Source organism: Nycticebus coucang, chromosome 10, assembly GCF_027406575.1.
Source record: "Nycticebus coucang isolate mNycCou1 chromosome 10, mNycCou1.pri, whole genome shotgun sequence".
Classification (NCBI taxonomy): domain Eukaryota; kingdom Metazoa; phylum Chordata; class Mammalia; order Primates; family Lorisidae; genus Nycticebus; species Nycticebus coucang.
Genome location: NC_069789.1, coordinates 69,184,109 through 69,208,708, shown reverse-complemented (window position 1 = coordinate 69,208,708; position 24,600 = coordinate 69,184,109). Strand labels below are relative to the sequence as shown.

At 35.5% G+C, this 24,600-nt stretch overlaps 2 protein-coding genes and 1 non-coding gene across 3 annotated transcripts in view; 1 reads left to right on the top strand and 2 right to left on the bottom strand.

The window, feature by feature from the left end:
- The window catches only part of CDC73 (cell division cycle 73), a 138,605-nt gene that overhangs the window by 62,546 nt on the left and 51,459 nt on the right, over positions 1-24,600 (top strand). The window lies entirely within an intron of this gene.
- B3GALT2 (beta-1,3-galactosyltransferase 2) lies at positions 227-7,795 on the bottom strand. Its single transcript, XM_053606035.1, has 2 exons — positions 7,205-7,795; positions 227-2,866 (listed from the first exon to the last, which is right to left on the bottom strand). Exon 2 carries the CDS (start codon positions 2,740-2,742, stop codon positions 1,474-1,476), a length of 1,269 nt encoding a protein of 422 aa, XP_053462010.1. The 5' UTR covers positions 2,743-2,866; positions 7,205-7,795; the 3' UTR covers positions 227-1,473.
- On the bottom strand, positions 13,328-13,434 carry LOC128597895 (U6 spliceosomal RNA). Its single transcript, XR_008383448.1, has one exon. It is a non-coding gene; the product is annotated as a U6 spliceosomal RNA (small nuclear RNA).

The window sequence follows — 24,600 nt, the reverse complement described above, 5'->3', positions numbered from 1 at the left end:
TAGTTCTGTTCTGGTGATTTATCCCTTCATAATAGAATCAGGGATAAAGATGATTATTAGTAGAATTAAGATAAACATTATTAAACTAAGAGTGATGGATGCATTTACATACTTGCATAGAATAGAAACACTGTTTTAGAGTTAATGGGTTGGTATTTCTTGATCTGAAAATTTATGATGGAGCCAAACAAAATTACTGTGAAAATATTTGTATCGTAACACTCAGTAAAGTATTTTTTGTGTATCTTTTTTTATTAAAAACTCAGTAAAAGTGCATTGTATACATTGTTCATCCTAGAATCAGGTGTTCATCAAACATTTGTAGTTTTCCCCCATCCTTCCCAGAAAGGGTTTTAATTGGTGATGCAGAATATTTGTCATCTACCAAATTAAAAACTGCAGGTTTGTAAACTTGGTACTCAGCTAGAGAAATAGGTGCCATAAAATGATTAAGTATTGGCATGTGTACTGCTGTCAGGAAATAAACTTCCCGTATGTTGCAGTTTGGTAGACATGCATCTTTAAAATGTATTGAATGGAACTGCACCTGTACGCTTTTTTTCTTTTCAACAGTACAACCTATTGGTGCATTTAAGTGATTGCTTTTGCTTCAGTTATTTTGTAGATCTACTTGAAGTTAAATGATGATACACTTTAGAGTGTAATAATTGATCTAATTGAATAACTCATTGAAAAACTTGCTTGGCTTTTAATACCATGGAGGAAACAATTTGTCTATTTTGAAACATTTAATAACATTTTTTATAAAAATTTGAGCCTGAGACACATTAATTTTTTACATTTTATCACATCCATGTCAAAATAATTTTCCCCAATATATGTAAGTATTCATAAAGAAGTTGAAATGAATATCTCAGTTACTTTTAAAAAGTAAATACTTTGATGAGAACTGCATTGATGAAAGATCTGAACTTTGTGAATGTCTTTGTGGAATAACTCAACTAAATCTTATTGCATGGAATATTGTTTTTAGAACCCTAGAGTAGTCCGGTCAGAAAATTTGTCCTTTGCTCAATTACAAAATTTTCTTAAAATTGATAGCAATATTTTATTTACATTTAATTGTGTATTAAAACCAAAAGCTAAATCTAAAATGAAGGGTCTTTTTGACTCTCTTCATTTTTTAAAATTAAAATTTATCTGGAAAATATATGCAAATACATTTTATTGGCCCCTAACATAAGACTTGAACCACTGATTTATGCATGCTTGTTATTGCATGTTAATATACAGAATCCCCTTATATAGTTTTTCATAGATTCTTTTGGGATACTTTTTGTTATATAATGTTGTAGTTTTAAGAATTACCTTTTCCAGAAATAAAAAAATACTTTTTGAATTATTTTATGTGATGAGTTTTAACTAAAACTTGTCCTATGATGTAGTCACTTTTACCTATACATGCTTTCAGCAATATTTACAGAGTGCACATTTGAAAAAAAGTTGTCTTTTCTAATGTAGTTTACGGTGGCGATACCTGCCTGCCTTTTCTTTTGCTGCATTGGCACAAGCGTTGTGCTTATTTTGTTGTAAATGATTCCAGTATTTTATCAGTTCACTAGGCTGGAACTGATGAGAGGTAATTAGGTGGCTGTATTTACAGCTTGAGTAAGAAACTCGCCAGTGATTGAACACAAACTCATTGGGAGGGGGCACAGGATCAATTCTCAACTTGGCGAGACAGATCCCTACATACACATCTTCCAAGTGCAAACGGCGGATACCTAAGGAAACTTTAAAAATCTTTTCTGCCAGATCTCCAGAAAAAACATAGCCAGTTCCAGAACAGAAGACAGGGTATCGTTCACTTGGGTAGAGGTCTGGTGGCATGTACCACTTGCTATCTTTGTTTCGGTTAGGTGCATAACCTCGCATTAGGTAACCAGTAAAATAGTTATGTCTAGGAGGCAGATCTGGCTTCAGTAACTTATGTATTAAATATTCAGTATTGACAAACATGTCACTGTCAGTTTTCATAACATATGGAATATGTGGACAGTATGTTGCAACCCAATTCATACCCATTAGTGTTTTAATGGTCAAATTATAATATGTATCTAAGTATTCTTGTTGAATTATATCATGATATTGTCTGCTTTCTTCCAGTATTGCACGTTGAAGGTACCCATTTAGCTTAATACTTAAGCCCAACAAGAAAATTCGTGTGATTTGGATACCAGGTGCTAGACTTTCATTGCCCCAAGTTTGCCGAATAGCTCTTCTAGCTTCTATTTGTCCAGGCTCCGCAGCTATTAGCAGTATCAAAAAAGGGCTTTTCTCCTGGCATTTTTCAGGCTCATTGATAATATATTTGAAATGGTAAGAATTTGGGTATCCAATTCCTTTTTCATTGTAAATACTTCCATTGGCACTAAGTGTATTCTCCAGGCCTGTAACTCCTTGTGGTGACAGGTCTGTATTATTAGAGTTAGTTGCAGTTTGAGGCTTCAGAGTTTGAGGGACTGTTTCTTTCCAAATGTTTCGAAGGGAGCTGTGGTTTGTCTCACTTTTTGTAGAACGAAATCCTCGGAAAGTGTATGACACAGGGTTTTCTTTGAATCCATTTCTGCCTGGCAGCCAGTCATGATGGTTAAAAAACAAAAACATAGCAAAAAGAAACACTAGAGAAAGTACTCCAATAAGATGAGTGCGAAACAGAGACCTCTTGGCATTCCAGGTCATCTTTGCAAAGCAGCAGTGTCTTCTCCTGCACTGAAGCATGTTGTAAATGCCCAGTAGTGGTATATGAGATATTGGTGACAGAAAATGTTATCTTCTTTCCAGTCAGTACTGTTCTTTGGCAATCATTTTCTAATTTGGTCACGTTGTATCCTTTGCAGTCATTCTATAAAGATGAAGCATAAAATTTTACAAAATGCCAAATCTTATAAAACTTCCTGAAAGAGACTTTGGATGCTAATAAAATTAAGGCAGTTCGTTCTCAAGCTGTGAAAATATGATAACCCAGGAATAAAACTGACATAATTTGTTTCCTATTGACAACTTAATATCATCACTGGAAACAGGAGTAATTTCTTAAAAATATACCTTTGTAGCACAAGTGTCATTTTAAAGACAGATGATGGATTAAATTTCTTCTACTTATTTCATTGCCTCAGTACTTATGGTCGTTTATACTTTGACCCAAGTTAAAGATTTAAAAGTTGTATGCATGCAGAAAAGAAAAATGTTTCTAGAGCCCCAGAAAAGACCATGTAAGAAGTCCGAAAGAGCAGATGGAAATTTTATTGGCATTAATTAAAATTGATTTGATATACCATTGGTGGTATGGTACACAGTCAACAGCCTTTTTTGTAAAATGGTCATGTATCAGTTGTGGGACAGACGGTGTAAGGTTGATTATGGCAGAGTTCTGTTAGTCACAGTACACTGCTTGGCATGTTTCCATTGGCCCCTACTGTGTTGAGAAAGTCAATGAGAAGATGCACCTGTCAAAATTAATTTTCGGGGGCCAGTAACGTTAGTGCAGGATTTTTAGACAGTAATAAATGATGAGCATTTTCAAGTATTCTTTTCTGATTTTAACCTACTGCATGTATGAAGTATCGAGGAGATCATTGTCCCTACTTAGACTTAAAATTGATTCAAAAATATATTCTGTAATTATCTTTCGTTATCTATGGCTTTGGCAGAATACTGTCACTTGTCTCTGTGTTAAAACTACTTTGACAGTTCTCCAGGTTTCCTACAAAATACAGGCAGTAGTTAATATCATATCTGTTTAACTTTTTAAATTTCACAAAATATATTTTAAAATATTCTTAAGTTATTCTGCATTCTAAGAGTTTGTTAAAATTTTGGGACTTATAATACAGCTGTCAGTGTCCTGAGTTTTGAAAAGGTTATGAGATGTCAATATGGGAGATTCATGGATTCTGAATTAAGAATTATTAAGAACTGGTTATATTATCTTATAACCATCTTTTCAGTGCATTGCACAAGCTTGTATATGTTTGTTAACTTCAGTTTTTCTGGACCAAGGTGTGAGTTTGAATTTCATTAAAAGAAAAATCATTTTAGGAAGAGAGACTACTGAATGTGTAATTTTTACATTTTTCAATTTTTTATCAGGAAAATTATTTCCTTAAACAAAAGAAAACTAATTAAATGATTTTAATGCAGGATCATTTACTTATTTGAAATTATATATGTAAATAGATCTGTTTATTTAACTTGTGATATTAAGAGGTTCATGGTTAATAACAAATTTGTTTAACCTGGACATGAAATTTAATTATTTTTAGGAAATAGGCTTTACATGGAAGTCTTCATATAACTGAATAGATACAGAGTATAAATGACATTTGTAATGTTAAGTACTTGGAAAATATTGATCGAAAGCGTTAGGCATAAATGAATGAAAGTACTATTTTAGTAGCATCCACTAGGAGGAGCAAGTGGGTGGGAATTTGAACAAATTTCTAATGTGTGATAGTATATGTAGGCACCAGCGTTTGAAAATTTGTAGTTTTGAGATTACATAGTATTTTTAGAATCTATAATAGTTTTCAAATGTAAAAAAATTGTTTAATGATTTTGAGAAATACAAACATTGTGTTTAAGTTTGAGATTTTAAACACATTATCAGTTTTGTTATTTATTAGAATTAATTATATGAATTTTAATCTCACCTTACTATAATGAAGACCAAGGCTATTCAATGTATCAATAAAACATAGTTTTGCTGTGAGCTAAGCTGAAAATAATGCAGCTGAGCATTCAGATTTAGACACTCAGTTTTTTCCTTCTTGTACTTATAAATAGTTGGGCATTCTGTTTTGACCAGGAAACTCTTTTTAAGCTTTTGTTTCCAAATGGTACATGAAGTAAATCGGAATGACGTTCCCTCTGCTCATAAAGAGACAGGTAGATATAAGGGTTATGTGTATAAATTTAAATAGAAGCTGCTTTTTAAATGTATTTGATTATCTGGATCTGAGTATTATAAAGGTAAAAAATGTATCAGTCTTCTGTTGATACAATAATGGTTGGAATCTTGCTGAAGTCCAACCAGTTAGATTTTTTAAAATGTAAAGTTGATGGTTTAAAAAGCAATAAATATAAGATTAGGTATTTGAATGAATGTTTGAATAAAGGACAGAATAAATGAATTGAGGAAAATAATAATAATAATTATGTTAGTTTTATGAAAGCAATATATCTGAAGTGATGTCTCCCAAGTATTTCATTGTTACAGAAAATAGCAAATTATCACATACTGTGATCTAGCATAAATACATAGTTTTGCTCTTAGTAGTGTATGATAGATAAGCATCTTAATGTAAAACTTCACGATATTCCTGTTTGTAAATACTAAGCTGCTGGGACTAAATGAAGTCTGTGTCTAGCCTTTAAAAAAATGTTTTTAAAGTTTCTCAGTTACAATTTTTTCTGTTAAAAAGAAAATTAAATTGAAATAACTTCTTAAATGATAAAATTATTCTCTAGTTATTGCCTATTGTATTTTAATTCTTGAAAAGTGAAAATGGGACAAGAAAGTTAAAATATTTTGGTATGCAAAACTGTTTTGCACTTCTACATTTTCAAAATAGAAATAGTTTTGTCTCTCAATTCTTTTTTGGTGATAATATTTTCAAGTTATTAATGTACATTTACATCTGAAATTCATGGGGAAATTTTCACTATTAATAGCTGTTCGGTATATACAACCACAGTTTTCATTATTTGGCTTTTGAAAGTGTTATCTTTAGTCTATTGGAACAGTCCTAGATTTAAGTGATGCTTTAATAGAGAAACTTACTCTAGTTTTGAGATGTTTAGCTTATAAAACTGCTAAATTGATGACTTTGGCATTGAGAGGTAAAGGTATTAAGAGGTATTTGAGATTTGTATAACCAGTATTTTGAATACTGTCTGATTTTAGTTTTTAGGTTAGAATAAATATTCATGGTTATGAGTGAGACCTGATACTGAGATGTAATAGGGCCTGGTAAACTTCTTCAGTCTTAACTTTGGAATGCAGTGCCTACACATGTCTTAAAAATGTTTGCCTTTTGTGATCATTGAATAATAGACTATTCAATGGTGGTGTGAAACGAGGAAAAACCGAATCATTGATGGGTAAAATTTTAGAAATGTCATTGATTACTTGAACCCTGAGTTGCTATTCTGACTATATTTGTTGCTAAAATAGTTTGTTTATCTCTGCCCTGTACACACATAATAGTAGCAGCAATTAGATTACATATTAACATAGCCTGGAAGTCCGTTAGTTAGATTTGTATTTTTTTTTTTTATCTTATGTTGCTGTTTGTGAGTATTTTTATATTAAAATATTTTCATATTATGTTTTTGAATTTTACTTTTAAAATGATCATCAGGAACACCTTAGATATGGTCATTTAGAATCAGTTCCATTACCTAAAATAAAAGCTCAGTATTTCAGGCAGTGGAATTTTTAGCTACTATTCATATCTCTTTGTTTAAAGTTGTATTTCATGGACACTGTAATAACATGTGACTCTATTGTGGTGTTGTGTATAAACTCACTCTACCTTATATGATCCCATGCTAATGCTTTCCTTTTAGTATCTTCTTGTACTTGGTAATACTTAAGATGTGTTGATACTTTCTGAGGCTGTTTTCATTATCTTTGATTTAGAGAGAGAGGGAAGATTTTTGTTACTAAAAGCTGGTTATGCATTAAGATTGTGTTTTAAAAAGACTTTGGGAAAAACTCTTCATATGAAGATTATTCTTGATACTATTTAATGTAATTTGACTGCATTGTCTTTTTTGATAGCCATTTTTAAGAGAGCACTTTAATTTTCTAGAAAAAAATTCAGTATGACCTAATTTGATAAAGATTTGCTGTCTTTTCTGTAAAGGGCTACAGTTTTGTTTTTTTTTTTTTAAGTTTAATTTCTCAGAGAATCCTTTAAGCACATCTAGTTATTATTTGCTTTTTCCCTCTTATATGTCTGTAATCCAGAATTACTCCCAGGTACATATTTAGCTGAATAAAGCAGTGAAAGCTTGTCTTCTGAATAATGACAAATTTTAAAATTACATATTAAGAAATCCTTTCATAGTTTCAAGGGCAGTGAACTGTATGTACTTGTATATCAGGTATTAGTGCCTCCAGGGCTTTATAAAAAGGTAACACATTTAAATGAATATCATACACAAGATATTGACATACCTTTCTTGGTCAAGCCATTTATGTGGAGAGGATTATGCCCACTGAAAATACTTTTGGCACGCCATCACTTCAGCAAAAAAGATGCTATCGAACATGCGCACATCCCCCAACAGTCTGCCTCCTGCGATTGCTTTTCACAGTATCCAAAGTGTCCATCTGTCTGCTTGTCTTTGAGTTACCCTCCTTGTTCATATGGGTCCTAGTCTTCTGAAATTTTCCCTTTCTTTCATTTTCTCTCTGTTTCATTAAACAAAAGAGCCGTAGTTGTCCGTTCTATTTGGAGCACTGTTGACTCTTCCCGACAGTTGATGCATTGAAGCTTTTTACATCTGCTGTTTTCCTGGCTGGACAATGCAGTGCTGTGTTCTCTTCTCAGTATCCATATTTCTAGTAATAACCCTGAGCTGCAGTGTAAAGCAGCCAGAGCTAGAATGTAGTGCTTCGATTGTATTGAAAAAGAATAGGATTTACCTCTCTTCTGTCGTCGTTGCCTGGCAGCTGCAGGAAAGATTTTGAGCAGTTTTACTGAGGTTTTAGTCTAGAATATGAAATCCACGGTTCCTCAGCTGCTGCACAAGCAGGCAGCAGTTTAAATGTGGGCTTGACAGATGCTCTCTCTGACAGAGCAGAATTTAACGTCACTGCTTGGCTGAATCCCACGTGATTGTTTGCATTCATTTTGACTAAAAACCTAAGGTAGGAAGAAGCTTAGAGATTTTACTTCCCTGTGATTAAATGATATGTATTCAATATAAGTACAGCGATGAGTGAATAATGTGAAAATGGGATAATTATGAAACCAATTTGATTTTTTTTTCAGCTTATGTCCTTTTTTTATTCTGTGCTTGAGCACGGACTTTCTTAATGTTTCTGTGTTAGGTATTGGTTTTCATGTTTCTTACATGCTTTTATAGGGTGTAAGCAATATCAGGTTTTATATGTAAGCTGGTATAATTTAACCCCTTCAGTGCACTCCTCCTCTTGAAGTTTCTTTTTTCCTCTCAACTTGCTCTGATTTTACTGATATTTAGAAAAGATTCATAGACCACTTATATTTGTAACTTAGACTTGCCCCTGTTTGGGGGGGATTTGATGAAATCGGTTGCTATGGATTGCTTTACTCACATGTTATGCAGCCCATTTCCTTTTTGCTTGTATGTGGTTTCTGTTGTTGAAAGCAGTGAAGTTTAGCTTAAATCATTGGCATTTACTTTTTATTTACTTTTTCCTAATTAAAATTACATATAACATAGGATGCAACAAAGTGATATAATAAATATAAAACACATAGGATCTTCTTGGTAAGTAGTAAGATTTTACTAATTTTATTTACTCTAATATTTCAAGATGATTTAGTAACTTGCCATCAAGCAGATTGTGTAAGCCCTACATACTCTGAAATCTTTCTTAATATGATTAGTTTTTGTACACTTAAGTACTTTGCTTCTTTTTTTCCTGCAAAGCGTTGGGGCAGTATTTTTTGTTGTTGTTGTTTTGTTTTGTTTTGATTTTTAAATATCTGTAATTATCAGTTTTTCTCCGAGATTCTAGGAAAAGTAATTAACTCCTAGAAATTTATAGTTTTGGAACTTAAGCTATATGCTTATATATATATATATTCTTGATCTCATTGATCTCCCCCAGTAATATCTGCTGTTTCAAGTGAGTATATGTATTTTTGTCTAATATTTTTTTAAAAATCTTTATTCCTTAGTTTTCCTTTTTTAATTTTTAATTCAGTAGCCACTGGCCATGTTGTCATTGTGTTTTTGAGGTTTGCTGGCGAAATGTGTTTTGTGGTTTTAAGAACCCCTTAACTCTGTTTTTTAGGAGTGTTGTGACTTTCTTAGAAATGTTAGAATGAATATTAAAGATAATTTTATAAATGGGAAATGTTAAGGACTAGAGCTTTGACTTTTCCTAGTTAAGTTTGAAGGAGAGTACTAAAACTCAGGTTTCTTAGCATAAATTCTTAAGTATACTCTTTGCAAAGTTTACAACCTCTTTTTTTATTAGATAAACTAGGTAACAGAATAATGCTTAAAAAACTACTTCAAATAATTGATTTCCCAAAAGTGTAAGTGCATTTTTGTAGATCAGTATTTATTTATTGTAGGTTCCTTATGTAGTGATTTGACTACGAAGCTAGCAGCAACGAACTATTGTGGTCACAATCAGATTGTATACTAAGCCTACCTGAGTTGTTATGTAATATGAGTGACTTTTTCCTTAGAATAATTTTATTATTATAATACCCACTTAAAAGATGAAGAACCAGTGTATAGAATTGTTAAATAATTAGCCCAGACATCAGCGAAATAGTGATGAGAATAAGGCTAAGCTGGGACTTGAAACAAGATAAGTTCTTACACCATGTTCTTAAGCATCATATTACATGGAACTGCTGGATAAAGGAGTAGAAGATGTGTCTAAATCATCTTTGTAGCCCCCCTAACATTTAATAAACTGTGATTAAATGCAAATCTTGGCCACAGTAGTTGACCAGTATATATTTGTTTAAAAGGATGAATAAAATAAAAATGCAAACATTGATTTGTAATTCTATTATGATTCCTGGGTATGTTGTGCCAGTGTTGGACAAAAAAATTTCCTCAATTTCTCCAATAGTGCCATGTTAGTAATTATTTCTGCAAATTCTTTTGTTGAACTGTAGTTTTTGATACCCCACTGGGTTTATATATAAATTTTGATTAATAAGAGATCTTTATGAGTAACCTACTCATTAGTGATTTCCTCCAGTGTTGGGTTAACCTCTGAATTTCCAGTGAATTTTTCTCAGCTATGCTTGCTGTGGGGCTGGTGTTTATATAGCAGGAGACTTGTAAAAATTACTAACTAAAGCTGCCAGTATACTTAACTGTACTGTAAATGCCTAAGAATATTGCGTCCTATTTCTGAAGTTTAAGTTAAACTGGTTAAGAACTTTACATCAAAGTACAGGAAAACAGCAAACATGAGAGGAAAGTTCCTTTAGTAACTTGTTCTAATAACGTACATGTTTGCAGTCATGAGAAATTATAAAAATCTTATGACAGGCAAGCTTGTAGAAGTTCTTCCTTGAGTCTAATTTCTTTTAACATTTGAATTCTATGGTTAAACTAACTCCCATAACTGTGACAGGTTTCTTTGTCAGACTCCACAAACTGGCAGCTATTTTATTAAAATAGTTATCAGTGGCTTGTAATTGTTATTGTCTTAGTCTATTTTTAATCTATAACACATCTCGATGGAAAAAGGGTCGGTCATTACTCTTCAGGCTTTTTCTGGGCATGTTAGTAATAGCCACCGAGAAGCTAGAATTTAAGGACAGAATTTGTAATGCTTCTTAATTGTCAATTTTTTACTGGGTCTAGAAATAATTACTACTTTGTTCATATAGTGAATTGTTTTTGAATGATTATTACATGATGAATCAGATTGTGAATTTTCTGTTCAAGTACTTACTACCTAATAGTCACTCATAGAGTTCTATCATCTATTTATCTATGTATATAAATTCAACTATATGTCCTTGGTAAAAAGAGTGCAAGAGAAAAGAGTTAGGGGGAGAACACCTTGGCTAAGGGTGGATGATTTACATTTAATGGGAATAAACAATTACTTTTGAGTAATATGAGAAGAGAAACAGACATAGCCATGCCCATCTTGGTCTCCATTCCTGTTGTGCTTTAGTTTAGTAGGAGTAACCATCTCTTGAATGCATTTATTTCAAGAACTAGCTCTTTTCCAATGCTGAACAAAAATCTTCATGTTTTAGACTAGGTGTAATTTCTGATGTACTGTCATTTGACATAGTTAACTAAAGAACACTTTTAGTTTTACTGAGGTCACTAAAACTAAGAGAGTTTATATCTCTTAACAGTTTCTACTTAAAACCAGATGCAGTCCTTTTCATTACATAAAGGATCTGGACAGAGGGCTCATTTTGGTTATTTAATGATAGTAGTTTTTCCTTTTTGAAAAAAAGTGTTTATTAAAAGCTTATGATCTTCCTTTGAAGTCAGTACATAATTTGTGAACCAGTGTAATGTTTCTTTGAACTTAACAAAGCAAGACATTAACCTGAGTGCAAATTAGCAATCTCAGAATGACCACAAGTGTCAGTGTTTGCCTGTCTGATTTTTCTCCTCCAGTATTTACCTAGATGTGCAGCAGATATTTGTGTTGTTTAAGAATTTCTTTTGACTTGAAAACAAAGCTAGATGTAAATGTCTCTTTCAGATCCAGTTATAGACACTTTTAGGTGTTTTAATTCATGCAAACTGTTAACAATAAGTATTTAAAATCAGCAGTGATTTGGCAAATACTTTATCGTACTTGCGTATTCTTTGGGTTCTCTTTGGCATAACTATTTTAGTTAGGAATATTTTTGCTTAGAGACATGAATCTCACTGGCAGTAGTACTGCTTTTTTTCTTTTTTCTTTTTGAGACAATCTCACTACGTCACCATTGGTAAAGTGCTGTGGCATCACAGCTCACAGCAACCTCAAACTCTGTCGCGTCACAGCTCATAGTAACCTTAAACTCTTGGGCTCAAGGGATTCTCTTGCCTCGGCCTCCCAACTAGCTGGGACTACTGGCACCCACCACAGTGCCTGACTATTTTTTTTGTTGTTGTTGGCAGATGTCATTTTTGTTTTAGCTGGCCCAGGCCTTTTCGAACTGGCAAGCCTCGGTGTATGTGGCTGGCACCCTACCCACAGAGCTACGGGCGCTGTCCATGCTTTTTAAGAAGTATTCTACAGGCTGGGCACCTGTACCTCAGTGGTTAGAGTACTGGCCCTGTACCAGAGGTGGCAGGTTTGAACCTGGCTGGGGCCTGCTTAACAAAAATACAGAAGTATTCTAGAGGTCTGTGAGGGTGTTTCTGTTTACCAGAATGATAGCAGAGCAGTGAATGAGTGGCGCCAGGGTAGGTGGTAGTCCTGTAGTTTGTGGGCAGTCTTTGTAAACAATACAGACTAGTTCAATGTTTTGTAAGACTTCTGACTTTCCCATTAGGTATCTGTGTAGGTGAACAACATTTATAATTAAGTGATTCTAAAAGATAATTGGAATATAATTTATATTTTGCACAGTTTTAACATGCATTAAACTTTTTAGGAATGTTAACTACAGTATACATTGAGAGAAACTTATACTTTATTTATTCTTTAAAAAAGTTTTTTGAGACAGAGTCTCACTTTGTCATCCTCCAGTAGAGTGCTGTAGCATCACAGCTCACAGCAACCTCAAACTCCTGGGGCTCAAGTGATTCTCTGGCTTTATCTTCCCAAGTAGACTATAGATGCCTGTCACAAAGCCCAGCTATTTTTAGAGACAGGGTCTTGCTCTTGCTCAGGCTGTTCTTGAACTCCTGAGCTCAAGCAATCCACCTGCCTCAGCCTCCCAGAGTACTAGGATTACAGACATGAGCCATCACTCCCAGCTTATACTTCATTTTGTTCTAAACTTGTCTGGTAGCTCATCATTTTGAAAAATCAAATGTTGTTCACATATTACCAATACAATATACTAGTCTGTGCATTTGTAATGCTTGTATTCACTATGACTTTATTTATAAAGTAATTAGCATATGATTAGTTCATTATATTTTAATCATATCTGAGACTTACATACTGAAATGCATATTTTTATCATAAATTTCGTTAAAAATTTTTTTCTGTTGTATCGATTTTTTAAAAAATAGATGCACAGTTGATGATACTACCTTTGCATTTAATTTCAAGTAGTGGGAGGGGTCAGTGTAAAGTACCTTATATTAAGGGGGTGTATTAAATTTGAAAGGGCTGTGATAGCCACTGGGTTAGCATCTTCGAATAAATTATTTTCACACACTTTATTCTTCACTCCCTATAAACCCTACACATTATTGGTATTTGAAATTTTTAACATTGTTAATTTATTTAAAAGTGTGACAGACAATTTGTGAATTCACATAGATGTAAAACATTGAAAGTTAAAACTCTGCTAAAACTGCACAAAGACTAGTTACCCTAAAGTAAGTTATTAGTATCAGAAAATATTTATTAACTTAATAGCTGTAGTAGATAAGAAGTATTACAAAAAAGCAAAATAATGTTTTTTTCCAAGGACTTTTTTTTTCATATGGACACTCCACCAATTTGCGTCTTATCCTTGAGCAGGGGCCATGCTAATCTTCTCTGTATTGTTGCAATTTTAATATATATGCTGTCGAAGCGAGCACACCAGAGGGCTTTTTTGAAGCAAGAAGGGAGTATTAAGTGTACATGATCCTAAATTCATATAGCTGTCTTCAGTATGATTGTTTATGGTCTGATTGGAAATAGCGACTTCAGTATAAACAAACTTTGCAAAGCAGAAATAAGGCATACAAGGTTATGGGATAGTGGACAGATAATGTTTGATTTGGGATGTTTTATTCTCCTCCCCCATGAGCTTACAACTTCTTTGGTTGTGTTAGGAGTTCACTTACATTGAGCAAATTTATTTATTTATTTTTTTTAGCCAGAGTCTCATGATATCACAGCTCACAGCAACTTCAAACTCTGGGCTTAAGCAATTCTCTTGCCTCAGCCTCCCGAGTAGCTGGGACTACAGGCGCCCGCCACAACACCTGGCTATTTTTTTTTTTAATTTATTTTTTTATTGAATCATAACTGTATACATTGATATGATCATGGGGGTGGCTATTTTTTGATTGCAGTTGTCATTCTTGTTTACCAGGCCCGGGCCGGGCTGGGCCGGGCTTGAACCTGCCAACCTGGGTGTATGTGGCTGGCTCCTACTCAATGAGCTATGGGTGCTGAGCCAACATGGAGCAATTTTTATATGTAGGCTTCAGGAGGATGTAAGATTCAAACTTAATTTCCTTTCTTTCAAGGAATTGATGGATATGTAGATCACCGTGAAGATAGTAAAGTAACTGGAAATAAACGTTATATAGTTATTTAATTTATTTCCTCATGTACAAATTCTTGTGAAATTCCTTATGATAGTGTCACTTGATTTTACTGACTTTGATACTTTTGGTCTTTCTGCCAAAGAAAATTAGTATTACATTTTTATCTTTTTAATTATTTATGAAGTTCTAATATTTCTTAAATCAAGTGAGATCTCACAGAAAATACAATTTCTGAGTTTTAGTGAGCCAAAGTAAAACGAAAAATTTTATCTTTTTTTCTGTTTATATCTTCTATTTATCTCCTTGATTTGCTAATTAACATTATCCATGTCTTTTTCATTAATTTTCTCAGAGTTGACTTTTAAAATCTGCATTTCCTTTTTGACTTTTCACAGAATTTATATTTACTAGTAATTCCAGAATTTATAATGTTCTAGAAAACACTTAAGTTGACCATTCTGTTTGTGCTTGGGAGTGTGTATTGTGCGTGTGTGTGTGCACGCACGCGTGCGCATGGAGAATTCATGTAGTTAAGAAAGTCTCTGTTTTGGTGTACCTTTCCCAATTTATTGTATCATATTAAATGTTTTCTTTTAAAGCTTGTAGTATTGCTATTTCTTTTTCTACCTATATTGCCAGTAACTGTTATCCTGTGATTTCCCGAACATTTAGATTTATGCCAGATTTCAAAACACATACCCTTTGATGGAAGTAGCTGGGCAGAGAGGGGAATGTGTTTTTGTTTTTTTGTTTTTTTTTTGTAGAGACAGAGTCTCACTTTATGGCCCTCGGTAGAGTGCCGTGGCCTCACACAGCTCACAGCAACCTCCAACTCCTGGGCTTAGGCGATTCTCTTGCCTCAGCCTCCCGAGTAGCTGGGACTACAGGCACCCGCCACAACGCCCGGCTATTTTTTTGTTGCAGTTTGGCCGGGGCTGGGTTTGAACCCGCCACCCTCGGTATATGGGGCCAGCGCCCTGCTTACTGAGCCACAGGCACCGCCCAGGGAATGTGTTTTTGTTAACAAAGGACGAAAGAAGAGCAAGTTTATATGGCTGTATATAGCATTATATCATCTTTGAAGAAACCTATAGTAGATTATGTCTTCAAACTTGATCAGTTAATTGGAAGTTGAAGTTGTATCATAGCATTGTTCTTAGTGAAAAGGTATTGTTTACATTAGAAAAATGGAGTTGCAGAACAGAATTGAACCTGAGAGGTCATCTAAAAAATCAATTTTCCTAACTAAGACCCTCAGACAGTGGTTCTCAACCTTTCTAATGCCGCAACCCTTAAATATAGTTCCTGTGGGTCGCAGCCCACAGATTGAGAACCACTGCCCTAGGAGATTGTGGTTTTCTCAATATTCCACATGAGAACATGGCAACTTAACATGGCAACTCCAAAGCTAGAATTTAGATCTCCAGACACTGCCCCTGTCTAGCATGTTTAGTTCATGGACCCATAAGTACACAGATGATCCTGTGGACCATCTAGCTAACTCACCATCTCTGCCACTATAAAAACAATTCTGCCAGTTTTAAGTGAAAAAAGATGGTGCTTTTATTAGTCCTCAGACGTGTAAAAGACTTGTGGGCGGCGCCTGTGGCTCAAGGGGTAGGGCACATATACCAGAGGTGACGGGTTCAAACCCGACTGTGGCCAAAAACTGCAACAAGAATTGTTCACTTGTGCCAGAAGAGGTGAAATCATTATAGACTTTGATACAACAGAAGATCAATGCACGTGCTTAGAATTATTGCTAATTGTAGTTCTGTGCCAAACAATTTCAATTACATTCACATGGATGTCATTTTTTAATCAGATAAATAAATGGGGGAAAAGGACATTTTCCAATATGCAGGCGTATTTCTTTTAAAGATTTTGTGGCTTTCCTCACTCTCTTTTTCTCTTATGATTCAAATTTAATTTTCTGTATTAGTGTGGGTTTTCTATAGAAACAGATTCTGTTTGTTTATAATTTATGTGATCTATGTATACTCCAAATTTTTTATCTATGTATATACTTAAAGAGATCTAGCATATTAGTTACTAGTATTTATTAGTATGTTAGTAGAGTATGTATAGTATATATAAAGTGATTTATTATAAGGAATTGGTTTACACAGTTATAGAGCAAGCTGAGAGTATATTCTGTCTTATTCTGCCTTTTATTCAAATGTGCAGTAAATTAGAGAAGGCCTACCCATATTCGAGAGGGCAATCTACTTTTCTACTTTATTCAGTCTGCTGATTCAAATGTTTGTCTCATCCAGAAACACCCAGAATGTTTAACCAAAGATCTGGGCACCCCATGGCCCACTCAAGTTGATATATAAAATTAATCATGATAATTGTCTTCGATCATCTTATTGCCAGCTAGAAGAATGCACACTTGATTCAGTGACACATAGGAAAAGTATCTTAGAATGCCAAACATTTTAGAATGTGTTTAGTGAATCTGTGGAGATAAGGTGTTGTGATCCCCATAATTCTGGTATTTATCGAAATTTATTCATACGTCTCCCTTTTTATGAGATTCATTCACTTTTGTACCAGTTTAATTTTCAGTCAAGAAAGTGTTCTAAGGAATGATGAATGGAAAAGTGCTATTAATTTAGGTTTTTAATCAATGAATATCTTGCTTGTTTGTAATGCTGTTTGTTAGCACTGTATATTCCAATTTTGTCTGTGACTGTAAAGAAAATGAATATTATATTTCCAGATCAAAGTGTATTTGATTTGGGTATGAGTGGAATTTTTCTTTTCATCGAGATTAAAATATTTATTTTAGTGTACACTTTTTGTATTTTAGGTAGCAGAAACTCACTTAAGTCTGCTTAAGTAAGAAAAAGAAATACATTATAGGGTTTTAGGAATATTTTATAGGACCCAAAACTGAGTAGTATAAATTAGGCTTTAACACAACACAGAAATCAGAGTGCTATCAGGCTTTCTCTGTTTCCATCTGGTGCCATGTGGTTACTTGTCACTTTTTCTGCATCTGTACATAAGCTTTGTGGCCCTTGTGTACACTGTCATCCTCTTAGCTAGCATCCACTGTGCAACTGTAGTTCAGTTTGCTCAGCATATCTTAGTATGGATTTTAAACTCCCAGGGAAAGTAAATCTGATTGGGTCAGCTTAGTTCATGTATTTGTCCCTTGTGGACAGAATCAAGCACTTGAGAAAAGGAGATAATCATACTCTGAGTAGATATTACCCAGAGAGTCTACTACCATTTATAATTGACCTTCACTCATTCTTTTTTGTTTGTTTGTTTGTTTTTTTAGACAGGAGCAGAATTTTTATTTGCCAGCTTTTAAACACATTTCTTTATTCAGACTATTAATTTTTTAATTACCTAACTTATGTATGTTAACAATTTATCTATGTTTTAGTTATCATTTTAAGTTATTTTTCTTTCTTTTATTTTTTAATTTTTTTTTATTGTTGGGGATTCACTGAGGGTACAATAAGCCAGGTTACACTGATTGCAATTGTTAGGTAAAGTCCCTCTTGCAATCATGTCTTGCCCCCATAAAGTGTGACACACACCAAGGCCCCACCCACCTCCCTCCTTCCCTCTTTCTGTCCCGCCCCATAACCATAATTGTCATTAATTGTCCTCATATCAAAACTGAGTACATAGGATTCATGCTTCTCCATTCTTGTGATGCTTTACTAAGAATAATGTCTTCCACGTCCATCCAGGTTAATACGAAGGATGTAAAGTCTCCATTTTTTTTAATGGCTGAATACTATTCCATGGTATACATATACCACAGCTTGTTAATCCATTCCTGGGTTGGTGGGCATTTAGGCTGTTTCCACATTTTGGCGATTGTAAATTGAGCTGCAGTAAACAGTCTAGTACAAGTGTCCTTATGATAAAAGGATTTCTTTCCTTCTGGGTGGATGCCCAGTAATGGGATTGCAGGATCAAATGGGAGGTCTAGCTTGAGTACTTTGAGGTTTCTCCATACTTCGTTCCAGAAAGGTTGTACTAGTTTGCAGTCCCACCAGCAGTGTAAAAGTGTTCACATCCACGCCAGCATCTGCAGTTTTGAGATTTTGTGATGTGGGCCATTCTCACTGGGGTTAGATGATATCTCAGGGTTGTTTTGATTTGCATTTCTCTAATATATAGAGATGATGAACATTTTTTCATGTGTTTGTTAGCCATTCATCTGTCGTCTTTAGAGAAAGTTCTATCTCTTGCCCATTGATATATGGGATTGTTGGCTTTTTTCATGTGGATTAATTTGAGTTCTCTATAGATCCTAGTTATCAAGCTTTTGTCTGATTGAAAATATGCAAATATCCTTTCTCATTGTGTAGGTTGTCTCTTTGCTTTGGTTATTGTCTCCTTAGCTGTACAGAAGCTTTTCAGTTTAATGACGTCCCATTTGTTTATTTTTGTTGTTGTTGCAATTGCCATGGCAGTCTTCTTCATGAAGTCTTTCCCCAGGCCAATATCTTCCAGTGTTTTTCCTATGCTTTCTTGGAGGATTTTTATTGTTTCATGCCTTAAATTTAAGTCCTTTATCCATCTTGAATCAATTTTTGTGAGTGGGGAAAGGTGTGGGTCAAGTTTCAGTCTTTTACATGTAGACATCCAGTTCTCCCAACACCATTTATTGAATAGGGAGTCTTTCCCCCAAGGTATGTTCTTGTTTGGTTTATCAAAGATTAGGTGGTTGTAAAATGTTAGTTACATTTCTTGGTTTTCAATTCGATTCCAAGTGTCTATGTCTCTGTTTTTGTGCCAGTACCATGCTATCTTGAGCATATGGCTTTGTAGTACAGACTAAAATCCGGTATGCTGATGCCCCCAGCTTTATTTTTGTTACAGAGAACTGCCTTAGCTATACGGGGTTTTTTCCGGTTCCATACAAAACGCAGAATCATTTTTTCCAAATCTTGAAAGTACGATGTTGGTATTTTGATAGGAATGGCATTGAATAGGTAGATTGCTTTGGGAAGTATAGACATTTTAACAATGTTGATTCTTCCCATCCATGAGCATGGTATGTTCTTCCATTTGTTAATATCCTCTGCTGTTTCCTTTCTGAGGATTTCATAGTTTTCTTTATAGAGGTCCTTCGCCTCCTTCATTAGGTATACTCCTAGGTATTTCATTTTCTTTGAAACTATGGTGAAGGGAGTTGTGTCCTTAATTAGCTTCTCATCTTGACTGTTATTGGTGTACACAAAGGCTACTGACTTGTGGACATTGATTTTATATCCTGAAACATTACTGTATTTTTTGATGACTTCTAGGAGTCTTGTGGTTGAGTCTTTGGGGTTCTGTAAGTATAAGATCATGTCGTCAGCAAAGAGGGAGAGTTTGACCTCCTCTGCTCCCATTTGGCTTCCCTTTATTTCCTTGTCTTGCCTAATTGTATTGGCTAGAACTTCCAGCACTACGTTGAATAGTAAAGGTGACAGAGGACAAGCTTGTCTGGTTCCAGTTCTAAGAGGAAAAGCTTTGAGTTTTACTCCATTCAGTAAAATATTGGCTGTGGGTTTGTCATAGATAGCTTCAGTCAGTTTTAGAAATGTGCCACCTATGCCTATACTCTTCAGTGTTCTAATTAGAAAAGGATGCTGGATTTTATCAAATGGTTTTTCTGCATCTATTGAGAGGATCATGTGATCTTTATTTTTGCCTCTGTTAATATGGTGGATAACGTTTATAGACTTGCGTATGTTAAACCAGCCTTGCATCCCTGGGATGAAGCCTGCTCGATCATGATGAATGACTTTTTTGATGCTTTTTTTAAGCTGTAATCTGTTGGCTAGGATTTTGTTGAGAATTTTTGCGTCTATATTCATGAGTGAGATTGGTCTGAAATTCTCCTTTTTGGTTGGGTCTTTTCCTGGTTTTGGTATCAGGGTGATGTTTGCTTCATAGAATGTGTTGGGGAAGATTCCTTCTTCCTCAATTTTTTGGAATAATTTCTGCAGTACAGGAATAAGCTCTTCCTTGAAGGTTTGATAGAATTCTGGAGTGAAGCCATCTGGACCAGGGCATTTTTTTGGTTGGAAGATTTTTTATTCTTTCTTTGATCTCAGTGCTTGAAATTGGTCTGTTCAGGAGCTCTATTTCTTCCTGGCTGAGTCTAGGGAGAGGGTGTGATTCCAAATATTGATCCATTTCTTTCACATTGTCAAATTTCTGGGCATAGAGTTTCTGGTAGTATTCAGAGATGATCTCTTATATCTCTGTGGGATCAGTTGTTATTTACCCTTTATCATTTCTGATTAAGGTTACTAGAGATTTTACTTTTCTATTCCTCGTTAGTCTGGCCAATGGTTTATCTATTTTATTTATTTTTTCAAAAAACCAACTCCTTGTTTCATTAATTTTCTGAATGATTCTTTTGTTTTCAATTTCATTGATCTCTGATTTGATTTTGGATATTTCTTTTCTTCTACTGGGTTTAGGCTTAGATTGTTCTTCTTTTTCCAATTCCATAAGATCTCTTGTGAGATTGTTGATGTGCTCTCTTTCTGTTTTTCGAATGTAGGCATCTAAAGCGATGAATTTTCCTCTCAAAACTGCTTTTGCAGTATCCCACAGGTTTTGGTAGCTTGTGTCTTCATTGTTGTTATGCTCAAGGAAGTTAATGATTTCCTGTTTTATTTCTTCCTGCACCCATCTGTTATTCAACAGAAGATTGTTTAATTTCCATGCCTTTGGGTGGGGTCGAGCATTTTTGTTAGAGTTGAGTTCCACCTTTAGTGCCTAATGGTCTGAGAAGATACAAGGTAAAATTTCAATTCTTTTGATTCTGTTGATATTTGTTTTGTGTCCCAGGATATGATCAATTTTGGAGAATGTTCCATGGGGTGATGAGAAGAATGTATATTCTTTATCTTTGGGATGGAGTGTTCTATATGCGTCTATCAAGCACAGTTGTTCTAGGGTCTCATTTAAATCTCTTATATCCTTGTTTAATTTCTGTTTAGAGGATCTGTCCAGCTCTGTAAGAGGAGTGTTAAGGTCCCCGGTTATGATGGTATTATCAGATATCATATTGCTCAGACTGAGTAAGGTCTGTTTCAAGAATCTGAGAGCATTTAAATTGGGTGCATAGATATTTAGAATTGAAATGTCTTCTTGTTGTATTTTTCCCTTGACCAATATAAAGTGACCATCTTTGTCTTTTTTGACTTTAGTTGCTTTAAATCCACATGTATCTGAAAATAAGATTGCAACTCCTCTTTTCTTCTGAATTCCATTTGCCTGAAAAATTGTCTTCCAACCCTTGACTCGGAGCTTTAATTTGTCTTTTGAAGCCAGGTGTGTTTCTTGCAGACAGCAAATGGATGGCTTGTGTTTTTTAATCCAGTCAACCAATCTATGTCTCTTCAGTGGAGAATTCAAGCCATTAACATTTATTGAGATAATTGATAAGTGCGGTAGTATTCTATTCGTCTTATTTTGTGAGAGTCCATTGCTTAGTTTTATCTTTTGCATCAGTGTGGAGGTTAGGTTCTGTCCTTTAATTTCTGTGTTCTTACTTTGCTGCTGATCCATTGTGGTGGTCAGTGTGCAGAACAGGTTGAAGTATTTCCTGTAGAGCTGGTCTTGTTGTGGCGAATTTCCTCAATGTTTGTATATCCGTAAATGATTTGATTTCTCCGTCAATTTTGCGAAGCTTAGCTTAGCAGGGTACAGAATTCTGGGCTGAAAATTGTTCTGTTTAAGTAGATTAAAGGTAGATGACCATTGTCTTCTTGCTTGGAAAGTTTCATTAGAGAAGTCTGCGGTCACTCTGATGGATTTGCCCCTGTAGGTCAACTGGCGCTTACTCCTGGCAGCTTGCAGAATCTTTTCTTTTGTCTTGACTTTGGACAGGTTCATCACAATGTGTCTTGGAGAAGCTCGGTTAGAGTTGAGGCGAACTGGGTCTGATATCCCTCTGAAAGCATTGTGTCAGAATCTTTGGTGATATTTGGGAAATTTTCTTTTATAATATTCTCTAGTATGGCTTCCATTCCTCTGGGGCATTCTTCTTCCCCTTCTGGAATTCCTATAACTCGTATGTTGGAACACTTCATAAAGTCCCATAATTCTGACAATGAACGTTCTGCTTTCTCTCTCTTCTTTTCTGCCTCTTTTACTATCTGAGTTATCTCAAGAACTTTGTCTTCTACCTCTGAAATTCTTTCTTCTGCATGGTCTAACCTGTTGCTGATACTTTCCATTGCATCTTTAAGTTCCCTAATTGACTGTTTCAGTTCCTTCAGCTCTGCTATATCCTTTTTATATTCTTCATATCATTCATCTGTTATTTGATTCTGTTTTTGAATTTCCTTTTGGTTAATTTCCACTTTATTAGCAGTTTCCTTCATTGTTTCCATCATTTCTTTCATTGTTTTCAACATGTGTATTCTAAATTCCCTTTCTGTCATTCCTAACATTTCTGTATAGGTGGAATCCTCTGCAGTAGCTACCTCATGGTCCCTTGGCGGGGTTGTTCTCTACTGGTTCTTCATGTTGCCTGGAGTTTTCTGCTAATTCTTCCTCATGAGTGATTTCTTTTATCTGTTTCCTTGCCCTAATTTTCCTTTCACTTCCTCTTGCTCTTTAAGTTCTCGTGCCTGTGAACTAAGGGTTACAGGACCAGAAGGGTGAGAAGGTTGAAAAGCAAAAAAGGGATGAAAGAAAGGAGGACTGAGTGATAAGAAGAAAAATAGAGAAAGGAGAGGAGGTGGTTAAAAGGAATATTGACAAAAAGAAGAGAGGCACAGAAAGAGGGAGACAGAGCAATATAGGTGTACAGTAGGGTACTTTGATACAACCTTAAAAAAAAAAACCACCTTCTGGGGGTGCCCAGTTGGGTGGTTCTCTTGCGGTCAGTAGCTCTTTGCTAACCTGATCAGACACAGTACCCCACCTCCACCAAGTAGAGAGGAAAGACAAAAATGCTATAAATCAAACCAAAACAAGCAAACAGAAAACTTTACGGGATAAAATTGGCTGGAAAAACCAATAGCGGTAGAACAAAAATAATAGCGGTAGAAACACTAACAAAATTGAAGTTCTAATTATTGAAAAAGGCAGCAATGGGAAATTATAATTAAACTAGAAAAATTGAGAAAGAAAAAGGATCTGTATGGAAAAGGTTGAACTTAAAAAACAAAACAATAATCAACAACATCAAAATAAACAAAAAAAAACAACGAAACCAAAAAAAAAAAAAAAAAAGGAAAAACACAACCAAAAACAAAGCAGTATGTATATGTTATTGAATATTGTCTGGGCAACACGTGGTCTTCTGGGGTATGAGATGTTAATCACAGTTCTGATACGACTGGAGGGTGCTAGTTTCTCAAACTCCAGCAGGTAGACACCCTAAATCTCTCTTCAGTCCACTTAAAAGGCACTTTGAACTTGTTCACTTGCTGAGCAGAAGCTTTCCCAGGGAAGTTCTTATCGCTGGAATCACTGCTGAAGTGGCTATCCACTTACCCTGTGTGCCAAAACTGGTCTCCCTCTGCCCCCGAGGGTTATGGCTGCAAGGCCGCTCAGACCCCGCCCTTAGGCTACTTGGTCACTGGGTTACTAGCTCCCACCCAATTCTAGCTCTGCGACCCTGAGGGTGGAGCTTGCCGGGGCAGATCACTCACAATGGCTGCCTGTGACCCAGAGCCAAACACTATTAGCTCCGTCTGGCTCAGCAGCTCAGACTGGGGCCCTAGGCCAAAGTTCTCCACACTCCGGCTCAGGCTCTCCCCAAGGCAGTTCAGCTGAGTGCCAAGTCCAAAGACACCAAAACAGTTCACAGGTAAGGCCTTTCTGGTTTGCAGTCTCGCTGCTATTGAACTTACAGTTGCGGGCGGGTTTAGACAGGTTGAACACACGCAACCACTTGTGGTTTTCCACTGTTTTAGTCCTCCTCTTGGGGTCCAGAAGTCTCTCGCTGACTCCCTGTATCCTCTCAGGGGTGATGATAGACAGATCCCACCAGCCAGAGATGCCTGGAGTCCTATCTCCCCAGACTCACGGTGCCCAGATGCAAGGAAGCTGTTACTCGGCTGCCATTTTGCTCCTTCTGATCTTAAGTTATTTTTCTATTCACTATTTTACACCCCACAGAGACCAGGTTTCTGTAGTTCTCTAACATCGCATCCCCATACAAATTGTGCTGAGCAGGGTCCAAGTATTCCCACTCTTCTGGAGTAAATTCTATGGTGACATCCCTGAATGTCAACAGTTCTCTTTCTAGGTCACACCCTCTGGGCTGTAGCAAGGTCAAGAACAGAGCAGCCTTGACCTTCACTCATTCTTTGAAGAATACTTCGTGTTGGCTCAGTGCCTGTAGCTCTGTGGTTAGGGTGCCAGCCACATGCACCAGGGCTGGTGGGTTTGAACCCGACTAGGACCTGCTAAACAACAATAACAACAACAACAAAAACCAGGTGAATGTTGTGGCGGGTGCCTGTAGTCCCAGCTACTGGGAGGCTGAGACAAGAG

Coding starts and splice junctions, on each gene's coding strand:
- B3GALT2 (XM_053606035.1), bottom strand. CDS start 2,742: ATGCTTCAGTGCAGGAGAAGACACTGCTGCTTTGCAAAGATGACCTGG.